Source organism: Orycteropus afer, unplaced genomic scaffold, assembly GCF_000298275.1.
Source record: "Orycteropus afer afer isolate SDZICR_OR568_19922 unplaced genomic scaffold, OryAfe1.0 scaffold00365, whole genome shotgun sequence".
Classification (NCBI taxonomy): Eukaryota; Metazoa; Chordata; class Mammalia; order Tubulidentata; family Orycteropodidae; genus Orycteropus; species Orycteropus afer.
In genome coordinates, this window is record NW_006921952.1 from 888,621 (window position 1) to 912,124 (window position 23,504).

Consider the following 23,504-nt stretch of genomic DNA (forward strand, 5'->3'; position numbering starts at 1 on the left):
TTAGCAGTCAAGTGCCTTAGCCACTATGCTACCAGAGCTCCCCATTAGCCATTAGAGAGATGCAAATCAAAACAACAATGAGATACCATCATGCCCCAGCACTACTAGCAAAGTTCAACAAGACAGAAAATAACAAATGCTGGTGAGGATATGGAGAGATTGGGACTCTCCTACACTGCTAGTGGGACTGTAAAATGGTACAACCACTGGGCAAAGCAGTATGACGATTCCTTCAAAAGTTGGAATTAGAAATACCATTTGATCCAGCCATCCCATTACTAGGTATATATCCTAAAGAAGTGAGAGCCATGACAACAGACTTTTGCACACCCATGTTTATTGCAGTAGTATTTACAATAGCCAAAAGATGGAAACAACCTAGGTGTCCATTAACTGAGGAATGAATAACCAAAGTATGGTACATACACAAAATGGAATTCTATGCAACCCTAAAGAATAACGTAGAATCTGAAAACACCGCATAATGTGGACAAATTTGGAGGACATTATGCTGAGTGAAATAAATCAATCACAGAAGGACAAATATTGTACTAGTCCATTGTTGTAAAAGTCAAGGAAAGGTTTATATATGGAAGGAAATTTTCTTTGTTGGTTACCAGGGATGGGAAGTGAGGATAAGGAACACTGTTCAATAGGTAGAGATATGTATTGATTTGGGTGAAGAGAAGGGCAATGTATTAAATGTGAGTGATCAACATGGTGGCATTGAGGAAGAGGAAGACATAGAGAGGTACATGGGAGGTACAGACAACAAAGATGAACCCTTTTGCACATACAGTACAGCATTGTCAGTGAAGGCAATCATGGGTATATGGGTGCATAGATGGGTGGACAGGGTGAACTATTAGGTATGTCTATGAAGTGGGGAGTGTACCCAAGACCATATATAGGGTTGGCAGACAACAGTCCTATAAGTCTATTTGTATGATCTGTAAGAATTCCTAGGTGTATAGTAGAGCTGACAAGGGACAAGGTTGTAATCACTTCTTGGTCACAGCCAGAGGGACCGAGTAGTTGAACTGGTGGACTTGGGACCACAGTTGCAAGGGATATCAAGCTTAACTGGCATACTACCCAAAACATTGTTCCACCTCCTACTTAGGCGAGTAACGACTGGGATCTTAAAAGCTTGCAAGCAGCCATCTAGTTGCAATGATGGGTCTCTCCTTGTCCAGAGCAAAGAAGAATGAAGAAAACCAAAGATTCTTGGAAAGAATTAGTCCTAGCAACTGGTATACCATGTGATCCACAGCCTATACGACTGTGAGACTAGAACTGGATGGTGCCCGGCTACCACTGTCAACCACTCAGAGGGGGATCTATGTAGGAGATCCTGGATAGAGAGGGAGAACAATATGGAACAAAACTCAAAATCATTTGGGAAAAAAAAAAATGGGAGGGGGAGACCAGGTTTGCTGGTCTGACAGAGCCTGATGGAACCACTGAGACTATGGCCCCTAGCTGCCCTTCAGGTCTGGAATTGAACCTATACATGTGGCTTCCAGACAAACAAAAGACAAGCATATGAGTTGAACATTTACCTGAGGTAGATAAACTCCTTGGAGAGAACAATTATGGGAAAAAGAAGGACTGTTTATGCACAGGGAGACAGCTCAGGGGGCAGGAGTGCATGTAGGGATGGACACGGGGAAGATGTAACTATCAGGAGGAAGAGGGAGGGGAGCTGTTGCATTGGGGTAAATTGTAGTCAATGTCATGAGACAATGTGTGTGTGTGTATGGAAACTGAATTTATTCTGTAAATTTTCCCCCCAATCCCCCCCCCCCCCCCCAAAAAAAAAACACCTCGACCCCTATTCCAAACAATTCACAAGATGAATTGCAGACATAAATGTAAAAGCTAAAAAACAAAGTTTCTAGTATAGGACATAGGTGATCTGTCAGACCTGACTCATAGCGACCCCTCCTTGGGTTTCTGAGGCAGTATCACTATGGAAGTAGATTGCCCCATCTTCCTTCCGAGGAGTGGCTGATGGGTTTGAACCACCAGCCCTCTATTTAGCAGTCAAGTGCCTTAGGCACTACACTACCAGAGCTCTGATCTTGGGAAAAGGAATGATTTATTTAAAAAGACATAAACTGCATTAAACTTGAAAGAAAAACAATTGCTAACTGACTTTATCACAATGTAAATGTTCTACTTGTCAAGACACTGTTCTGAAATGAAAAGGCCCACCACAGGCGGAAAGACAACACTCACAAGACAAGGATCTGAAAAGGATTTACGGTTTCAATATATGTCAATCACAAAAAGACAACTCAGTGCACGTGGACAAAGTATGTGAACACACACTGCACAAAAGAAGGTATGTGAACGCCCAATAAACACATGAGAAAGTGCTCACCATTGTTAGCCATCAGAGGGATGCAAATTAAACTCACACTACGGTACCACCTCCTGTCCATTAGAGTGACGAAAATGAAAAATCGGGCAATGCCAAAAGCTGACAATGGGAAGAAACTGGAACTCTCACAGAATGCTGATGGCAGTGAAAAGTGGTGCAACTGCTTTGGGACAATTTGAGGTAATTTCTTAGGATGTGAAACCTATACTTACCTTATGACTTGGCAATTCTACTTATAGGTACTCAGCCAAGAAACATGAAAGCAGAGAGTCCACAAAAGATTTGCACATGAAGGTTTAAGAACATTTAATCTGCAATAGCTCCAAATTGTAAATAATTCGAATGTCCATAAACAAATTGTGAGTCTTAATGATGACCTACTATTCAGCAATATAAAGCAATCAACAACTGATCCACAGCTGTAGGAAAGCTACCATGCCGAGACAAAGAAGCTAGGTACAAAGGTGCACACCCCGAATGACTGCAGGACCCTGTGTGACCTGTGTGACCCTGAAGAGCAGGAAAACAGTGATAAAAATCGGATGCCATCTGGGCTGGAGACTGCCCAGCCAAGGGCAGGTGGGGGCTTCTTGGTATCTTCAGAGTGCCACTGCTTACATGAGTGTCTGTATTGTTTTAAACTCATAGAAGTGTGGCCTTATGTCCACTATAAACAGCAATACAAATCTAACTAAGAGATTAGCCCAGTTGCCAAACTGTTTTACAGAAATAAGCCTCACTGTGGACCCACCATCTTCAGCCAGATAAACCACAATGTCATCCTTGGAGTTTGGATAAAGGGGTTCCATCTCCAGGCCTGTGGGGGTATACATTGGCTCAGGATAAGGAGTCCAATCTGACAAAAGCAAAAAAAAGAAAACATCTTTTGAATATGATCTTAAAGTCAAACAGAAAAAATTTCATTATGTATTTACAAATGACTCATTGGTAGACTGAGGCTAATTTTAGTGTTTATGTAGGGCTGGATTTTACCAAGGGTTCACTGGACATAATATCAACATTGTCACTTATAACCATGCCTTTCATCTGCACCTTGTTCTACATGATTGTTAACTGGCTCATGATTATTTCGTTCTCACTATAGATTTGACTAGAGCTCTGGTAGTGTAGTGCCTAAGGCACTTGACTGCTAACCAGAAGGCTGGTGGTTCATACCCACCAGCCACTCCTTGGAAGGAAGACTGGGCAGTCTACTTCCATAGTGATACCGCCTCGGAAACCCAAGGAGGGGTCACTATGAGTCGGCTGACTCGACAGCACTGAGTGAGAATCCTGATACAACTGTGAATTACTATGTTTTGTAGGGTTAACTCAACAATATAAAACCAAGTAAGTGATAACAAGAAAGCCAGACACAAATATAATTAAATAGGTAAATATATAAAATATAAATATATAATTATAATCATCATTAAATATTATAATTATAATTAAATATAATTAAAAAGTGAGATATTTAATAACTGCAAACTTAATCAACTCAAGTAAAATTTACTAGTGCACTTGTAACACAGCATCTACTCTGCACACTGGGAATTTCAATGCTTTGCCTGTGTGCATGCTTGTTTTCAAAAGTAGCACGGTAGCCAGACTTCTGAGTTAGAGAGAATGAAAGATTTCATTTATCTCTGCTTATGTCCTTCTTTAAGTTTATAGCAGCACTTACTAGTAAAAAAAAAAAAATCTTTATTGTAAATTAACATGAAACTATTATAAGAACTGCAGAAAGCTCTTGAACATCCGGGCGAACGCTGCAGTGAGATTTTCCGAAGTACCCTCACTGAAGACCATATATATACATTGGGTTCAAGTTTACAGAGCAAATTGGTTCCCATTCGGCAATCCACACACATTCTGTGACATTTATTCAATCCCCACATGGTAACAGCATGTTTCCCACTTCCTCCCTACACCCATCCCTTCCCTTCCTCTTCCCTTCTCATCCCCTTCCGCCTTCCTAGCTCTGTCCCTGGGCAAGTGCTGTCTTCTTGATCTCACATGCTTGATTGTTCTAATGAGTGTTCTAATACCTTCCTGATATTACTGTTCACCTGAGAGGTCTATCATTTGGCTGACAGTTGAGTCCCAGGGTTAAGCTCAGTTCCTAGCTTAAAGGGTGTCTTAGGGCCACAGTCTCAGAGGCTCCTCTAGTCTTCATCAGTCTAGTAAGCCTGCTCTTTTTCATGATTGAGTTTTGTTCCACATTCCCCCCCACTCTATTCAGGACCTCTTTTGGGGATCCCTTTCAGAGTACCATCTAGTTCCTCGGACAGAAGACTACATTTTGAGAATGCATCTTAACCCACTTCAGACTAGTTCTTCACTTTCCTTGTCCCATGCCTGCTAAAACTGTGATCTGCATTGTATTTGAAACAGAGTAGACAGTTAAATGCTGGTAAACTGGATGGATGGATGAATAACAAACTCAGATGGGGAACTTATCTATACACACCTCCCATTTAAATGATGCGTGCTGGTTATGGCCATAAGTGTCTTAGAATCTGCAATCTCTTCACTGTACACAGCAGGGATTTGGGCTGGAAATGAAGTTTTCCCAGATTTTTTGAGTACTGTACATTCAAGAATGCCACCTGAAATGGACTCAAACATCTACGTGCGTGCCTGATATCGACTCTTCTTGATTATTACCCGTGGTAGCTTTTGCAGGTGTCTTTATGTCAAATAGCCTGGCAGGATGTATATTCCTTTAGCATCTTTTCATTATCAGAATCTCCTGCTAGCCTTGTTGATGTCTGACATCCAGAAACCATTTGAAGAAGGTAGTGGTCATCTCTGTCCCAAGAGAACTCAGAGGCCTGCGTGTAACAATGTTCTGTTTTCCAGTTCTCATAAAACTTGAGGTGCCAGAATGGCACTGTGTTCCTCCAAGTTCTCTGTGGTTCAAAGCCACAGTTGCAGAAGAATGTCACACTCGCTCAGCATTCCCCACGTGACAGGAGCACCCAGTCACCCCCACTTCTAACGGAGCACCTCATGAAGTTTTTTGCTTTGCTTCACCTCCTTTCTCTGCAGGCCTGAGATCTAGGTGGGAGGTCAATGTCTGAGACAACATAGTGCCCTCTGCCCTACAGCAGACACTTCATTGTCTTTTAAGAAAAAACAAAGAAAAGAAACATCTCTCATGCAAATAAGAACTCCTCAAAGCCCAAACCACCAGTCTAGCACGCAGGCCTGGGCATATGTAAAATAATTTAACTTAAAGCTGAGCCCTGTACAAAAATGAATGCAGAGGGCGGCTCTTGCAAAACTCAAAAGGGAATTTTGTTTTCAAGATTTTCATTTGTGTGGTGGCCTCCCTCCTCCCACCCCAGCCTTTATTAGATGAGTTTGTGTTCTGTTCTCTCTGTGAACAATACTGTTCTGGGTGGTGACAATAGAACATCACTTATTCAGAAATTCAAGAAATGCAGACTTCGGAAAGTGTCTTCATGATGGTAAATCCAAATCCGTGGGATACAGTAATTTGCCCTAGATATGTCATCCTTTCATGGAAGGAAAATGTCATAAAAATGAACAGCTCCAAGACTAACTTAAAAGACCACAATGGGCTTGGTTTCCTGTTTGTTTGTTTTGATTTTTTGGTTTAACTGACTGAAGAATAAAGTTGGAAGACTGATACCACACAGTTTCAAGACTTCTTATAAAGGCAGCAATCAGGACAGTGTGGTATTGATGAAAGAACAGACAAATAGGTCAGTGGAGCAGGATGGAGAACCCGGAAATAGACTTGCACAAATATTGTCAACTGATGTTTGAGAAAGGAGCAAAAGTGGGTCAGTGAAGAAAGGGCAGTCTTTGCAACACATGGCACATGCACACGTATGTGCACAGAAAGATAGAGATGCAGGCCTTATACCTTGCACAACATTTAACTCAAGACGGACTGTAGACATGAATGTTAAACAAAAAACTACACAACTTCTAAAAAGTAATACAGGAGAAAATCTAGGTGGCCTTGGGCTTGGCAACGAGTTTTTAGATACAACACCAAAAGCATAATCCATAAAAGGAAAAAGGGGACTTCATTAAAATGAAAAACTTCTGTTCTGTGAAAGATACTTTTAAGTATGAATGAAAAGATAAGCCATAGATTGAGAAAAAATATTTTCAAAACTAATAAAGAACTTGTTTTCAAGATATACAAGAACTTTTAAAATGCAACAAGAAAACTAACCACCCAATCAAAACATGGGCTAAAGATCTGGCCAGTGACCTCACCAAAGAAGATACACAGGTGATGAGTAAGCACATGAAAGATGTTCAACGTCATATGTAATTGTTGTTGTTATTTGCCGTCGAGTCGGCCCCGACTCATAGCGACCCCTTCTTGGGTTTCCGAGGCAGTATCACTACGGAAGTAGGATTGCCCAACCTTCCTTCCAAGGAGTGGCTGGTGGGTTTGAACCGCCAGCCTTCTGGTGAGCAGTCAAGTGCCTTAGCCACTATGCTACCAGAGCTCCTTCATATGTAATTAGGGCACTGAAAATCAGAACCACAGTGAGACAGCACTACACACCTGTCAACATGGCGAAGATAAAAAGCAGTGACACCCAAATGCTGGCAAGGTGCAGAGAAATCAGATCACTAACAAAGAAGAAAGACATTTTCAATTAACATTATTTCCCTTTCTAAAACAACAATACAAATAAACACAGATGGTTTTAGGGTAATCCCACCAAATTTTAAAAGAATAGTTAATTACAGAAATATTTAAACTATTTTCGAACACAGTGAAAGGAGCTCTGTTGGCATAGTGCCTACCGCATTTGACTGCTAACTGGGTTGTGGTTCAAACCCACCAACCACTCTGTGGAAGGAAGACAGGGCAATCTACTTCTGTAAAGATTCATCGCCTCAGAAACCCAGTGGGGGTCGCTGTGAGAAAGAACTGACTCAATGGCAGTCAGTCTGGTTTGTTTGTTTGTTTGTTTGTTTAGAACATAGAGAAGCAACCCTGCATAAGATTTATACAATAACTGAAAAAAAGGCACAAAAGTTAGAAAATTACAAATCAAATTTGTAAATATTAAAGTAAAAATCCTGTATAAAATATTAGCAGTCAGAATTCAACATGCTAAAAATAAAATACAATGACCAAGAACAGTTATTCTAGGATATGCAGCTAGTTCAATATTAAGAAACCTATTACTTCACCAAAGAGTTAAGTCAAAAGAGAACATCATTATGATCTCTCCTCTCCATAGATATTGACACGGCATTTAATAAAAGTTAGTACTTATTCCTGGTAAAGTCTCGATAATATAAGACTAACTGGATAATATAAGACTAACCGTTTCTTAATGGGATCAAAAGAAATACATTTCAAATCCAAAGCCAACATTTCGCATAGTAAGAATACACTAAAAGTGCTCCCATTAAGGAGAGGAGCCAGATCAAAGTACCACTAGCATATGACATTTCCTTAAAGTACCAGTCGAAGGAGCTCTGGTGGTATAGTGGTTAAAGCATTAGGCCGTTAACCAAGAGGTTGGTGGTTCAAAATCACCAGCGATCCTCTACGGAAGAAAGATGAGGCAGTCTGTTTCTGTAAAGATTTATAGCTGTGGAAACCCAATTGGGTTGTTAAAAGTTGGAATCAACTTGATGGCAGTAAGTTTGGTTTGGAAAGTACCAATAAATGCATTTAGTCAGGAAAAACATGAGGTACCAAATTAGAAATGAGAAGATGTAAGTACAGTATCACCAGACGATGTAACTGCACAACTAGAACACATGGTCACCGGGGGCACTCGGTCACTAGCTGAAACATTGGCGGTTTGAACCACCCAGAGCCATCCAAGAAGACAGGCCTGGCAATCTGCTTTTGGAAGGTCACAGCCTTGAAACTGAAAATTCAATGGAGCAGTTCCACTCTGCACACACGGGGTCACCATGCGTCAGAGTCAACGTGACGGCAACTAACAGGGTCAATGTATAAAACTCGGAGACTTCCCTTTATATAAATAAGGTATATGATGAAAAAATGATTCTATTTGAAATAGCAACAAAATAAGTAAAATACCCATCATAAACTCACAAAAGGTAAAGGAAAAAAGTCAAAACTCTACCAAGGGAGATAAAGGAAACCTACAATACTTAGTGAGACGTCCCTTGTTCTTGGATAGGAAGACACACGATTGCAACTATGTCAACCTTCCTTAATTAACCTATAAATATGATGTGATTACAATGAAGTTACCAATATTAATTCTGGTAGAAGCAGGAAAGCTTATTTTAAAGTCCACATAGAAACTCAGGAAGGTTAAAGAATAAGCAGGGAAATTCTGAAAACAAAAGGTAATGATGGGAACCCCGTCTCCCAGATACCGGGTTCTGGCATAGTTTTAAAGCTACCATATAAAGAATGGGGTGTTGGCAAATGAACAGATACATTAATGGAGTAGAAGAGGGTTCAAAATTAGATCTAGGGTTTAGTATGTCCTAAACGTGGCACTGCCACTCAGTGGAGAAAAGACGACTTAGTTAATAATTTGTTGAAATAACTGGCTAGACATTTAGTTAAACAGCTGGATTGGCTGCTTGTTTCTTGCATCAAAATGGATTCCTGACAGGTCAAAAATTTAATCATGAGAGAACAAACAAAAAACTGACAGTGCTGAGAAATGCAATCCCAGAAATCATAAAGGAATGGATAGACAGAGTAATTACATAAAGATTAAAAATTTCTGTGTTACAAACAAAAGGCAAATGATAAACTGAAGAGGGGATAAAAGGCAACATATACGACATAGTAAGCTAATTTACTGACTATACAGAGAGCACCTACAGACCAAGTTAATAAAGTGCTACCTCACAGCAAAAGGGGCATAGGATTGTAATGGACAATTCACATAAAAATAGGCAACAAATACATGTACAGATGGTCAACTTTAACCTTAAATAATGAATTCAACAACATCATATAGCAACAAAAGTGTACCAGCTGGTAAAGATCAGAACAGGAACTCTTAGGTAAACAGGCACTCTCATCTAATGCTTTTATGACTATAAATTCTTACAAAGATTTTGAAGGACAATATGCCTTTCACCAGAACTCTAGGAATTTATCCCCCAAATGTATTTATATATGTATGTGTATGAATTAGGACACACATTAAAGGATGTCCTCACAGCCAAAGACTGGAAACATCAAATTCATTAATAGGATCCCAGTTAAAGAAATCAGGGTTCATTCACTTCACGAAATCCAATGCACTGGTTTATGAAAACAGAGACAGGTGGACATGGTTGATGGGGAAAGGCTTCCACGACAGATGGCTGGGCAGGACAGGTTCACTGACGGTGGGACTGCAGAGCTCTGTCTTCATCTCTGGCCAAGGCAAGAACGGGAAGGGTCACAGTGTGCTCTCTCAAGTCCAAAACTCCCCTGGTGGTCCTCCAGGGCCAGGCTGTTCCGTGATGGCTTTCCCGAGGTAGAGACAGCCTGGCCTGACCCAGGACCAGAGGGGCACAGAAACCCAGCTGAACTGTGGCCTGGAGGACATCGGCGGCTGAGCTTCATCACACAGACCCGAAGGTCAGCCTGTGCACGCGTGAGGAAGGGCCCTGGAGAACTGCAGGGACCCTCAGGCCTGCCCCAAGCCTCCTTCTCTTGCTGCTCCGTTTCTTCGGCTTTGAAGTGAGTTGTACACGAGGATGTTCTATGGGGCTTTGCGTCCTTTCAAGTATCTGAATTTGTGAAAGCTTCTCATTAATCAATGCAGAAAAGCAAGGTCCAGGACAAGATGCCAGAGTGTGGGAAATGGATTTTCTGAGACGCTAGCTAGCACAGTGGAGAGCCATGAGGACACCAGGGAGCTAACTGGAATTCTTCCCAGAGGAGGAGGTAGTGCATGCTGCAGTTGGACGGAGACCCAGGAATGCTTGCAGATGTTTCAAGGACACAGACTGTGAATAAAAGAGCAGTGGCATGGCACAGAGTGATGGCACAGTGCAAAGTGATGGCCTGGTGCAAAATGAGGCTTTCACACATAAGGCCCTCCTTGTGTAGACACACCAGCAGCGCTGTGACGCCATCCATGGCTCTGGGGGCCTGGGAGACTCAGGCAGAGAGAGGCTGCACCTGCACCTGCACCTATGCACGGCTACCCCCTTTCAGGTGGCCTGGGGGGGGTGTCACAGCACCCCAAAGCCTGTTAACATGCAAGAGATCTAAAATAGGGTGCCAGGAAATCTAGTCACTCTTGAAAGAATATTTCGTCAAGAAAATACATTCAGAATTTTAAGCAAAGAGGCCTGAAATACATCTGCCCCTCTCTGAGAGGCCCTCAGCAGTAAACGTGGGGAGACACTAAGCACCCGGTGGTGATGGGAGCTTTCTCCTCCCTGAGCCACTGACGGCGATGCCCATGACTAAGGGCAAGAGGAAGGCAGAGTGGGAGGTTTTTCTCTTGCCTGTCGGTGGCCTGGGGAGTTGAGGCTGTCAGTGCCTGGGAGAGTCGGAGCCAAAGCTGGGGACACAGATACCACACACAGACCAAAGCTAAACAGTTATACTAACACCTGCATTCTTCAGGCCACACACGCTCAGTATGAACTGAAGTAAAAGTGGGAAAGGAGAGAAGACAGAGATAAGGGGCAAAGAGACAGAAAGTTAGAGGAACAGAAGTGGGGAAAGGGAAAAAAAAAGACGCAAAGGAAGACAAAGATACATACAAAGACTAGGAAGATACAACAAACCAAAAAAAACCAAATCCACTGCTGTGGAGTTGATTCTGACCCACAGCGCCCCTAGAGGCCAGAGTGGAACTACCCCACAGGGTTTCCAAGGCTGTCAACCTTTATAGAGGCAAACTGCCTCAACCTTCTCCTGTGGAGTGGCTGGTGGGTTTAAACTGCAGACCTTCCAGTTGGCAGCTGAGCTCTGTAATCACTGTCCCACCAGGGCTCCTCAGATACTTTAAAAAGAAAGAGAGAGAAAAGGAAACAGTAGAAAAAGGGTCACAGCACAGCTCGCAGTCATTCTGGAAAGCCTGCCTATAACTTCACCTGATCTAGGGGTCTGAGTGGCACTGGGGCCCAGCACTGCTGCTCAGTTGTTTAGACTCACGGAAGCTGCGCACGCACACCTCGAGTTAAGCACCTGTAGTTACTGGGCATCTGCACTCTGGCCCATCCGAGCTGTGATGTCTGTAAGCAGAAATGCCCTCCAGATGTCTAGGACTCACTATGACAGGAACAAATGCAAAATATTTTGAGTATTCTGGATTAAATAACATCTACTTTCGAATGAATCCCACCTGGTTTCTTTTAGCTTTTGAAACGTGGCTACTAGAAAACTTAAGGCTGTGTGCATCTCATGGTCTATTTCTCCTGGAACAGGCTATTCTAACATCATGCATCTCCTCATGGAATCGAGGCTGGCAACATTAGTGTGAGGATGTTGAGTGGCAGACACTACTAAGAACATACCGATATGCTGCACTTTCTCATCGATGACCTCACAGTGGTATGGCCACCGCGTTGGGCTCAGTGGGCCAGAAGAAGAGACACCATAGAGGTCTCGTGGTCCACGAAGACGTGGCACCCATCTCCCTAGCTGATATTCCAGCAGTATCTGTGTTGTCCGCGGGAAAAATAGGTCGCTGATAGAGTCAGCTGAAAAAAGATGCAAATCCAGTTGTAAGTACCAAGAAGGAAAACCCTCATCCTAGAATTTTTATATTGTTCCTTTTCTCCTTTGTGGATATCATTATTATTATTTTACAATTCTTGACATTTCTTTATTTACAAAAGCATACTGAAATTTTTAATAGCCGATCTTCATGATTATCTAAAAAAACAAAAAACAAAAAAACAAACTGATCTTACCCCTCTGAAACTATTGCCCTAAGATGATCTGTAGAACTTAAACCAAAAATAGCTCCGGAGGTCTGCTTAAAACCAAACAATAGTTGAGTTTAACTAGTGAGGAATGTTGGCCTTGAGTGCCAGCCAGTTGGGATGAAACCGACAATAGCAACTCGAAAGATGAGACAGGTACCTGGGGGACAGTGAGTTTATGTCAGTGGGGGAGGCAACTCAAGCCCATGAAGGAGGATGAGAACGGCGTGACGTGAAGAACGTCGTGTCAGTGAAGTGGACATGCACGAACTAGAAGGCACGTGTACTCTTGCTGTGCGTATTCACAACAATAATACATTTAGTAAGAAAAGTTGATCTCATGTACTATTAATTTATGCTAAACTGTCACTAAAAAGGGAAAAAAAAACCAACCCATTGCCATTGAGTTGATTCCAACTCCTAGCGACCCATAGGACACAGCAGAACTGCCCCACAGGGTTTCCCAAGCTGCGTGTCTTTACAGTAGCAGACGGCCTCACCTTCCTCCCGCAGAGTGGCTGGACCTCTCCATCAGCAGCCAAGCCCTTTAACCACTGTTCCACTGCTCCAAAAAGTCTGTTGCTTGCAGCTTTCCTAGCAAACTGTCTACTTTTGGCTCTTTTTGAACTTAATCACATTAAGGTAACAATTTCTCTAGTAAGTTTAATATATCCACTGACTATAATTCCGTCAGTATGGATTACACCTCAACATAAAACAAAAATCTTCATAGCTGGACCAATAAGCAACATCATGATAAATGGAGAAAAGACTGAATTTTCCAGGGATTTCATTTTACTTCGATCCATAATCAATGTCCATGGAAGTAGCAGTCAAGAAATCAAGTGACATATTGCATTGGGCAAATCTGCTGCAAAAGATCTCTCTAAAGTGTTTAAGACCAAAGATGTCACTTTGAAGACTAAAGTGTGCCTGACCCAAACTATGGTATTTGCAATAGCTTCATATGCACATGAGAGCTGCACAATGAAAAGGGAAGACCACTGAATAAATGATGCCTTCGAATAATGGTGTTGGCAAAGAATATTAAATGTACCATGGACTGCTAGAGGAACAGAGAAATCTGTCTTGGAACAAGTATAGTCGGAATGCTCCTTAGAACCAAGAATAGCCAGACTTCATCTCTCATACTTTGGTCGTGTTGTCAGAAGGGAGCAATCCCTGGAGAAGAGTATCAGGATAGGTAGAGGGTTAGTGAAAAGGGGGAAGATCCTCAATGAGATGGACGGACATAGTGGCTGTGAGGACAGACACAAGCATGACAATGACTCTGAGGATGGTGCAGGATCAGCCAGGGTGTTGTGCTGTTGTTCATAAGGTCACTGAGTCAAAATCAACCCTGCGGCACATAATTCCTCACCACTTCTCGGTAACTGGATTCTCAAAGGTTACCAGTGGCCTCTCAACCACAGCTGTTTCTCCTCTCTCCTTCGAGGACGTCACATGGAATCTAATGAGGCCTTTCCCACTGTGCTGTGCGGTGTGGTGATATCCATACTCACACCTTCTGTAAGCCCATGTCCCTTGTTTTTCATGCTATATTTCCTGCCCTCTCCACCTCTCACATACTTGGTTCTCCATTTGTCTCACTGACTTTTGCTATTCCACCTTGAAATGCACCTTTTAACTTACATTTAGTAATCGGCTATTTCTGTATTATAGCAAATACAGCAACTGGACTAGGAGTCAGACAAACTGGATTCTATTCCACCACTTGGTCTCAGTATGATTTTGGGCAAAGCAGCCTCTTTGAATAGAGACCTTACTAAGTGAAATAGGGATAATATCAGTCTAACTACTTAAGACTGTTACCTACATCACTCATTTAACACATAGTTACTAAGCACTTACTATGTGCCAAGGATGGGGATTCCAGAACACTTAAATGTGCTCATAAGGAACCTGTACACAGATCAGGAAGCTGTCATTTGAACAGAACAAGGGAATACAGCATGGTTTAAAATCAAGAAGGGAGTGTGTGGGGGTTGTACCCTTGCACCATACTTATTCAATCTGTATGCTGAGCTTATAATCTAAGAAGATCGACTATATGAAGAAGAACGCAGCATCCGCATTGGAAGAAGACTCACTGACAACCTGCAGTATGCAGATGACACTACCTTGCTTGCTGAAAGTGAGGATGACTTGAAGCACTTACCGATAAAGATTAAAGACCACAGTCTGCAGTATGGATTACACCTCAACATAAAGAAAATGAAAATCCTCACAAATGGACCTATAAGCAGCATCATGATAAATGGAGAAAAGATTGAAGTTGTCAAAGACTTCATGGTACTGGGATCCACCATCAACATCAATGGAAGCAGCAGCTGAGAAAACAGACATCATATTACACCGGGCAAATCTGCTGCAAAAAACTTCCTCGGGGTGCTAAAGAGCAAAGACGTCCCTTGGAAGACTAAGGTGTACCTAACCCAAGCCACGGTATTTTTAATCGCTTCATACGCATGTGAGAGTTGGACAATGAGTAAGGAAGACCAAAGAAGAGTTGATGCTTTTGAGTTGTGGTGTTGGCGAAGAACAGTGAAAGCACCATGGACTGTCAGAAGGACAAACAAATCTGTCCTGGAGAAAGTGCAGCCAGAATGTTCCTGGGAAGTGAGAATGGCCAGACTTCATCTCCCCTACTTTGGCCATGTTGTCAGAAGGGACCACTCCCTGGAGAAGGACGTCATGCTGGTAAAGTAAAGGATCAGTGAAAATGGGGCAGACTCTCAACAAGGTGGACTGACACAGTGGCTGTAATGATGGGCTCAGGTGCAGCACGGATTGGGAGGATGATGCAGGGCCAGGCAGCGTCTCGTTCTGTTGTACATACAGTTGCTATGAGTTGGAGCCAACCTGACAGCACCTGACGACAACAGCATGTGCTAAGTAGAGGAGCCCTGGTGGCACAGTGGTTAAGTGCTCAGCTGTTAACAAAAAGGTTGACGGTTTCAACAGCCTCTTCATCGGAGAAAGATGTGACAATATGCTTCTATAAAGATGCCAGCCTTGGATACCCTAGAAGGCAGTTCTACTCTGTCTTACAGGGTGTTGATGAGTCGGAGTTGACTGATGGCAAGCGGTTTGGTTTTTGGTTTATGTGCCAAGTAAGGAGTTTGACTGCTAACTGACAAGTTGGTGGTTGGGATCACCCAGCTGCTTTGTGGGATAAAGGCCTGGGGATGTGCTCCCATAAAGATCACAGCCTAGAATGCCCTGCAGGGTAGTTCTACTCTGTTGCATGGCATCGCTAGGAGTTGAAAACCAACTCGAGGACACTTGACAACAGCAATGTACCGAGCAGTATAGGCAGGTATTGGTTACAGAGGTGAGAAAGTCCAGGCGCTTGCCAACGTAAGCTGACACTGCAGTAGGAGAACACATAATTAGTAGAAACACAAGGCAATTTCAAATGGTGATAAATCCTATAAGAGAAATAAGAGAGTAACAGAAAATGAGAAATGAGGGAATACTACTTTAGAGAGGGTGGACACCCCTTCTGAGAAGGGTGGCGTCTGAGCTGAGACCTGAATGAGGAGAATGCAGCCCAGAGGTCTGCTCTGGACACATCTGACAAAGCTTAGAAGCATGAAGTCATGAAACCTACCAGTGTGTCAGGTCAAGTTCAACATTCCCTAACAGAACTCAGAATGCAGCCATCAACAAAGAAAACTCACAAGGTCAGCCAATCAAAAGCTAACATCCAAGAGTCCAGTTCCACCACGGCCACCCAACACACCACCCTCCCCCTCCTCTGATTACAGCTCATGAAATGCAAAAATCAAACCAAAACACAACACACAACTTTCTGAGAAGTCTGAACAGTAAACAAAACAGGCAGGCTGTCAAAACGTGGAAAAGAGACCCATAGAGTAGAGGTGAGTTTCTCACTCCTGGTGTTTCTGGCTACTTTGTCCCAAAGGCCACTCTAGAAGAGACAAACAACAGTGGACAGAAAGCCAGCCACGGCTGCTCAGGGCCAGGGGTGAAGGGGAGGAAGGGACTGACTGCAAAGAGGCACAGGGAGCTTTCAGACCTTGATTTGGGTGATGGTTACTGAGCAGCCTAAGTGACCAAATCTCAGACTGAAACCCAGTTTCTCTTAACAGAGTAACCAGGAAAAGGAGCTTATGGTGTGGAGGGGATCCAAGGACAGAAGGAACCCCACAACGCTATCTCCTTCTGTGTTGGAACCTGCAGAACTCTCAGCCTGAGCTCTGCACCTGTAGGACAAACTCAATTAGCACAGACAAGACTTTGTGAATGGAACTGAAATTGAACCACACACCAAGTCTCTCAGTTTAACCCTTGAATAACACATGAGCAAGATAATGCTGAACTGATGTAGGAAAAGCTTAGGAAATGAAACAGCAATTTCAATTCCTAAAACAAGTCTCAGATTAACACCTGAACTACGGAGGTTGGGACAAAACCACATCAGCATAGCAAAGGCTTACAAATCTGAACGAGACTTGAAAAGTGCCCACAGAAGGGGAGATAGAACTTAGGGTCTGACACTAACTGGCTGAGTGCTTGGCAGAAGCAAAGCGTTGACACTGACAAGAAGGTGCCAGAATCAACATAGCACTGCATTCATAATGGAGGAACCGGGACTCTGACCAGTTCTCAGGGGAAAAGACAATCAGCAACTGCCAACCATGAGACTTCCCAGATGTCAGAACTATCTGAGACAAGGACTTGAAAGGAGGGATTACAGTTATGCTCTGTGAGGTAAGGGAAGCACACCTGGAATGAATGAAAAGACAAGAATTCTCGCAAAGAAGTAGAAATGAAAAGAAAGAAACACATGGAAATTTTAAAACTGAAAAATACAGTATCTGAGAATTTGAAAACTCACAGTATGGGTTTAATAGCAGAATGGAGATGATGATATAAGGTCAACCAAACCAAAAAACCAAACTCACTCCACTGAGTCGGATCCAACTCATAGTGACCCCTCCTTGGGTTTTCGAGGCAGTATCACTATGGAAGTAGATTGCCCAACCTTCCTTCCGAAGAGTGGCTGCTGGGTTTGAACCACCAGCCTTCTGGTTAGCAGTCAAATACCTTAGGCACTATGCCACCAGAGCTCATGCAAATAGATCATTATATGCAACAAAATGGATAAATCTCAAAAGCACTATGCAAAGTGAAAGAACTTGCAAAATACAACCATACATGATGTATGATTTTGTTTCTATGGAATTCTAGTGGACAGAAAGCAAATCAGGGGTGGTCTGGAGCCAGGGGTGAAGGGAGGTGGGGCCTGACTGCAGACAGGTACTGGGAGCTCTGGGTGACAGAAATATCTTACATGGTGATTTTGGTGATGGTTAAACATTAGACTTTAGTCAAAACTTATTGAACTGTACTCTTAAAATTGGGTGAATTTTGTTGCATGTATATTAAAAGCTGATTTTATAAAGCAAAATCTGCACAGGCTGCTATTGAGGTAGATTAGTATTATGTGACTTTTGAAGTTAAGTCTACAGCAAGATGCCCCCATCACATACATCGGTGAATGAATGACTTTATTAAAACCAAAACTCCAAACTCACTGCCATCAACTTGATTCTGACTCCCAGTGGCCTCATCGTTCTACCACAGAGCGGCTGGTGGGTTTGAACCACTGTCCTTGTAGTTAACAGACAAATACCTTAACCACTACACCACCAGAGCTCCTTTGACTTTACTAAGGAAACCCTTTATACGGGCATGCTTCATTTAAATCAAAGATATATTTTCAAAACATTGTGTTTATTATAACTGGAGTTGTAGTATAAATGCTTTTATGGAGCTAGCTATTTAAAGAAATGCCAAGGTAAATCCTTATGTGAAGACCTTCATAAAGAAAAAATCATCACCTTCACTTAGCTTCACTTACATTTTCTAATATAAATCAAATTTACCTAAAATAAACCTGACGAGTTTGAACCCCAAGACTCTTATAAAAGCTGGTATGACACATACATTTTCCAGATCTTTTTTCCCATCTCTGTCTCTCACCAACCAGAAAAATAATTCCCTATGTTACTCAATCTAACTTTCAATTTCTTCTATTTAGTTTTCATCTACTCAAGGTTTTATTACAAGGGAAGGAAAAATATATGGGTGAGTTCAAACCTGTGAAAAGTGCACACGGATGGATATCTTCACGTACAAATGCCATAAAGTTATCCTCATCCTCATCCTAAGACAGAATTGAAAGAAATGTTTCCCTTTTAAAAATCAACAGTTTCTAAGCCCAGAAAAGGTCTCTACTTCTATTGTAACACTTGGAATTTAAGTCTATGCGTTTAGTCTTTAATAGCTTGGGGGGGGGGCGCAACATTATAATTAAAAGATTGGCCTCAAATCACCCAACACTTCAAATATCCTGAAAGTTTAGGTTCCATCTTTCATTCCTCTTCTTCTACCTGGTATGGGCACTGAATGACTACTGGGAAGGAATGAACTTTGGAGGTTCACGGTATACGTGAGAAAACAAGCAAATTAACACTGATTACAACCAAAAGGGAAACACAGAAAGCCAGAACTAAAAGGGTTATCTTTTACATCTTGGGGAGCATTATTTAGGGACTTTAATTTACTAAAAATGAAGGAAATCTCTCAGAAACATGTACTAGAACCAGACAACATGCTTTCAAATACTACAATTTGATTTTTCTTGTCTGTCTTCTTCTGTGTTCTTTCTTTTGTGACCTCAGAGCCACGCAAAGCTGCTACGGGGACACACAGAGCGATCGGAACACACCAAGTTCCACTCTTCTGTCCAGTTGTTGTTGTTCTGTGCCGTGGAGTCGGGCCCGACTCATGGCGACCCCTCGTTGGTTTCCAAAGCAGTATCTCTACGGAAGCAGATTGGCCAACCTTCCTTCCGAGGAGTGGCTGGTGGGTTTGAACCGCCAGCCTTCTGGTTAGCAGTCAAGTGCCTTAGGCACTATGCTACCAGAGCTCCCCACTGCGTATCATGATGTAACAGTACAATCAGAACACACAAGCAGCAGATAGACTTACTGAAACCAAACCCCGACTGTGATTCAATGCACACATTTTTATAAAGCACAGAGGAGCCGGAGCCCAAACATTTTCTCAATAAAACAAGGTCAGCCAAGTTTCTCTTTCTGGACAGGACATGCTACACAGAAATAGCTTTCCAATCATTCATTCCCCAACTTCACAGACATCCACAAACATCCAACTGGTTTTCATACTGAATTGACTTACATTTAACTGGGATTCTACACGGGATATCATAAAGTTCGTTTTAGATTAAGTAAAATAAAGTTTAGAAAAACATACTGACTCATCTTCGTCACTGACTGAATAATCTTCCTTTTCCGAGTCTTCTGACATCTCTTCCAAAGTTGGGCTTGCGAATTCTTTACGTGTGGAGGCTGTAAAACAATTTCTAAGGAACTTATTTGATGCCTTTTTAAGCTGACTATAGATACTCAAAAAGATCGTCCATTGTGTTTAATTAACAGTGGCCATCAAACCCAACCAAACCCATTGCTGTGGAGTCAATTCCGACTCGTGGAGACCCTGTAAGACAGAGTAGAACTGTCCCATAGAGTTTCCAGGACTGTCAGCTCTGCAGAAGTAGACTGTCACATCTTCCTCCTACACAACAGCTTCCAGCACATAACACATAACAACAACAATAGTCAATTAAACTCTCAAACACTAGAAGAAATCTTCCACTTAAATGAGAAAGACAATCACAATAAAAAGCAATCAAGTTAATAGTTTAATTGGATAGCAATCTCCTGGGTACAAAACCAAATAATTTACATCTTATTTTTTTACAATTAAATACATTCCATATACCACATAATGACAGTGCGTTCAGCATGATCTTGGGGCATTAAAAGATCATGAAACAAAGAACAATTATTTAACTGGTTAGCCGGCTGCCGACTAGCTGACTCTGACTCACGACCGCCTCCCAGGTGTCACACTAGAACTGTGCTCCATAGGGTTTTCACTGGCTGATTGGACACATCACCAGCACTTTCTTCCAAGGCACTCCGGGTGGGTTCCAATGACCAAGCTTTGCGTTACTACCCGGTGCTTGGAAGTGTGGCAAAATATTTTGATTTCAAAATAAAATTTTTGCTTAATTTTCAACAGACCAAAAGTTCAAATGACTACACTAGCCGTTTCTCTTTATATTGTGGTTAACATTACTAAATATAAAAAATTTCTATTTTTTACACTACCACACGCTGAGGTGGGTAAGGGGAGGGATGGTATGGTAAGAATCTGTGACCACCATGATAACCCTGGGGAAAGGGAGGACACCGAATCATGCACATCAGATACAAACGACAGAGGCTAATACAATATACCACAATACTGCATTACCATTAACACCAAACACCAGGCTACAGATAAACACATAGACATCTGAGAAGACCAGACGGGGGTCAGTGAACAGGAGTATGCTCTAGATCAAGGATAGATTCAGCTGAAGCTAATCTTGCACAGATACCAGTGATACAAAATACCTGCAATCCTAACAGAAACAACAGAAGACATAGAGCAATTCCTCACAGACACCCAGACACTGTGGGAGAGAGATCCAATAGATCTATCGACTCAGGACCATAGTACTGGGGGACACTAGACTCAATTGGCACAACAAAATACATAAAAATCTTGTTCCACAACCTACCATGGTGAGAAGCGACTGGGGTCTTGAAAGCTTTCAAGTGGCCATCTAAGATGCAGCTAATGGTCTCCTATCATCGGAAGCAAAGAAGAGGGCAAAAAACCAAGGGCATTTGGAAGCAATCAGCCCAAGGATATGATGGCCCTTGAGACCAGAAAAACTAGATGGTGCCCGGCTACCAATGCCAGCCACTTGGGAAAGGATCAAAACTGGAGATCCTGGATACAGTGGGAGGGAAAATGTGGACCAAAATCCAAAAACACAATAATGACCAGAATTACTGGTTGGAGTCTGGTGGGACCCCCTATACTATGGCCCTGGGATACACTTTGGGCCTGGAATAAAATTCACTTCCAGGGGCTGGCTCTCAGTCCAATAGAAAAGAGGAAGTGCATGCACACCACTCAACTCATGGTGACGCACCCACATACTCTACAGAGATGCATCCCTTGGAGCAATCAACCACGGGGCACCAGAGAGGCAACATTCGCCAGAGGAAATGCAGGACACACAGGAGTGGATAACTTTGAGGGGTATGTGTTTGTGGAGTACTGTTAATGGGAAGGGAGGGAGGAGAGGAGAGTGAATTAGGGTTGGGGATGGTAGCTGAGGAGTGAAACCAAATGTACATGTAATGTTGAATGTAAAGCAAACTGTGCTCTGTAAACTTGCACCTAAAGCACAATCAATCAATCAATCAATAAAAGTGCACCTAAATGTCAAAACAGAGAAATTAATGCCACCAAGACTTAACCGTGTTGTGTTCTGATTCCTTCATTCCACTCAAGACCATTAATAGGCTCAGAGAATAATTACATTTATCAGACTGAAGTGGTGAGTCCACTTACAAGGTCTTTCTAGACACAGTCTCCTTGCTGGAATAAATAAATATAGCTTCTGGCGAGTGGGAATAAACTACTGATCTGAAAATGCATTTTTCTGTATTTTGATCAACAAAGATTATCAGGAAAAATTTGGTTTTAATTGGTAGGGTTAGCAGTACACTTTCAGAGAGGTGGTACACCCCAGCAATTCAAAGCATGAACCCGAGACTCACCACACCTGGGTTCAAAAAAAAAAAAAAAAAATCTGTAGCTACTGTCTGTTCTAATATTCAATCATATTATTTTTGCCGAAACCTCAATAGCTATCAGAAGGTGAGGACCATTAACCTTCTTCGGCAAAAGCATCCTCCCATGTAGTTATCATTAAGAAAAGGGGATAATCAAAATCAAAACCTATTCTATTATTTTTGGAAAGACCAGGAGAACTGGCCAATTTCCAATCTAGGGCTTGATGCTGCACGCTACAGAAAGGCAGTCAGTTTGGCAGTTCACTCTCCACAGCAAGTAACTACAAACGTAGCAGAGACCGTTCTCTAGGCGTCACCTGCAACGGGAAGAGACAGAGTGTGGGTCTGGGGACTACACTGCAAGTCTGGAAACCTGGGTCGGCACAGGTCTTGATTCAGTCTCCGTACGTGAGCACAGGAGGCTCACGAACGTGTGGACCTGCAGCTGGAAAAGACCTCGGCTTGCGGGAAGCCCCCCCTCTGGGACTGAACGGCGCTCCGCGACTACCTCCCAGGCCGGAAGCACAGGAGACTAGAGAAGGCCCGGCCCGCGCGGAGACTTTAGTTTCTTGGTGGGACGGACGATGAAGCCACAACTTGTGCTGGCAAAGAAGTCTCCCGCTCACGTTTCCTTCTGGGCCCGGCAGCGCCAGAAAAAGCGCAACTTCCCGGGCCCTACGGGGCTCCCTCTTTGGCGGAGCGCTGCACCTGCGCTTCGCCTACCCTCTGGCCACCTCCCTCGCCCGTCTTGGCCGGCCCCTGGTTCCCGTCCCGAGCCCTCCGGCCAGGCTAGCCGTCCTTTCTGGGCGAGGAGCAGCCGTTGCCCTCGCGATCACAGAGCCCGTTGGCAGTACTTAGTCTCCGTGGGAGCGCAGCAGGCCCAACCACGCCCTCCAGCGGCACGGCTACGCGTTACCCAGGCAACGGGTCCGCCGTCGCGAGACTTGGCGCGGCTCACAGGGAGGAGTGGGGCGGCCACCCTTCCCTCGGGAATCCTCTCGGGATGTACGTGGTGGGAAAGTCCCGGGGGAAGACGGGAACTCGGGGCAGGGTCGCGGAGTCGGGGAGACTTCTGGGCAGGGCAGATGAAAGCGCCTGGGTCTGGTGGGAGAATTTAGGGGAGGGGAAGGCGGGTTTTGTCTCTGTTTTGCACTTGGTTGCTTTACGTATCTCTTCTCAGCGGAGACAATAGAGCAGCCCACCTGATCTTAGCAGCGTGACCTTGGGCAAATTAATTTTCTTTATCCGTCAAATGGGTGTTATAATTGCAGCTACTACTTGGACTTGTTGTTGTTGTTGTTAAGTGCCGTCGAGTCGTTTCCGACTCATAGCGACCCCACGCACAGCAGAACGAAACACTGCCCTATCCCGCGCCAGCCCCAAAATCCCTGCTATACTTGAGCCCATCATCGCAGCCACTGTATCAATCCATCTCGTTGAAGGCCTCCCCCTCTTTCGTC

At 43.2% G+C, this 23,504-nt stretch overlaps 1 protein-coding gene across 1 annotated transcript in view; it reads right to left on the reverse strand.

The window, feature by feature from the left end:
- AGBL3 (AGBL carboxypeptidase 3) overlaps positions 1–19,654 on the reverse strand; it is a 78,385-nt gene extending 58,731 nt beyond the window's left edge. The window contains exons 1-4 of the mRNA XM_007952907.1: positions 19,601–19,654; positions 18,422–18,482; positions 11,861–12,046; positions 3,138–3,242 (exon numbers count right to left, since the gene is read on the reverse strand). Coding sequence (XP_007951098.1) covers positions 3,138–3,242; positions 11,861–12,046; positions 18,422–18,482; positions 19,601–19,654 — 406 coding nt within the window. The remainder of the gene's footprint in view (positions 1–3,137; positions 3,243–11,860; positions 12,047–18,421; positions 18,483–19,600) is intronic.
- Positions 19,655–23,504: the final 3,850 nt, after the last annotated feature.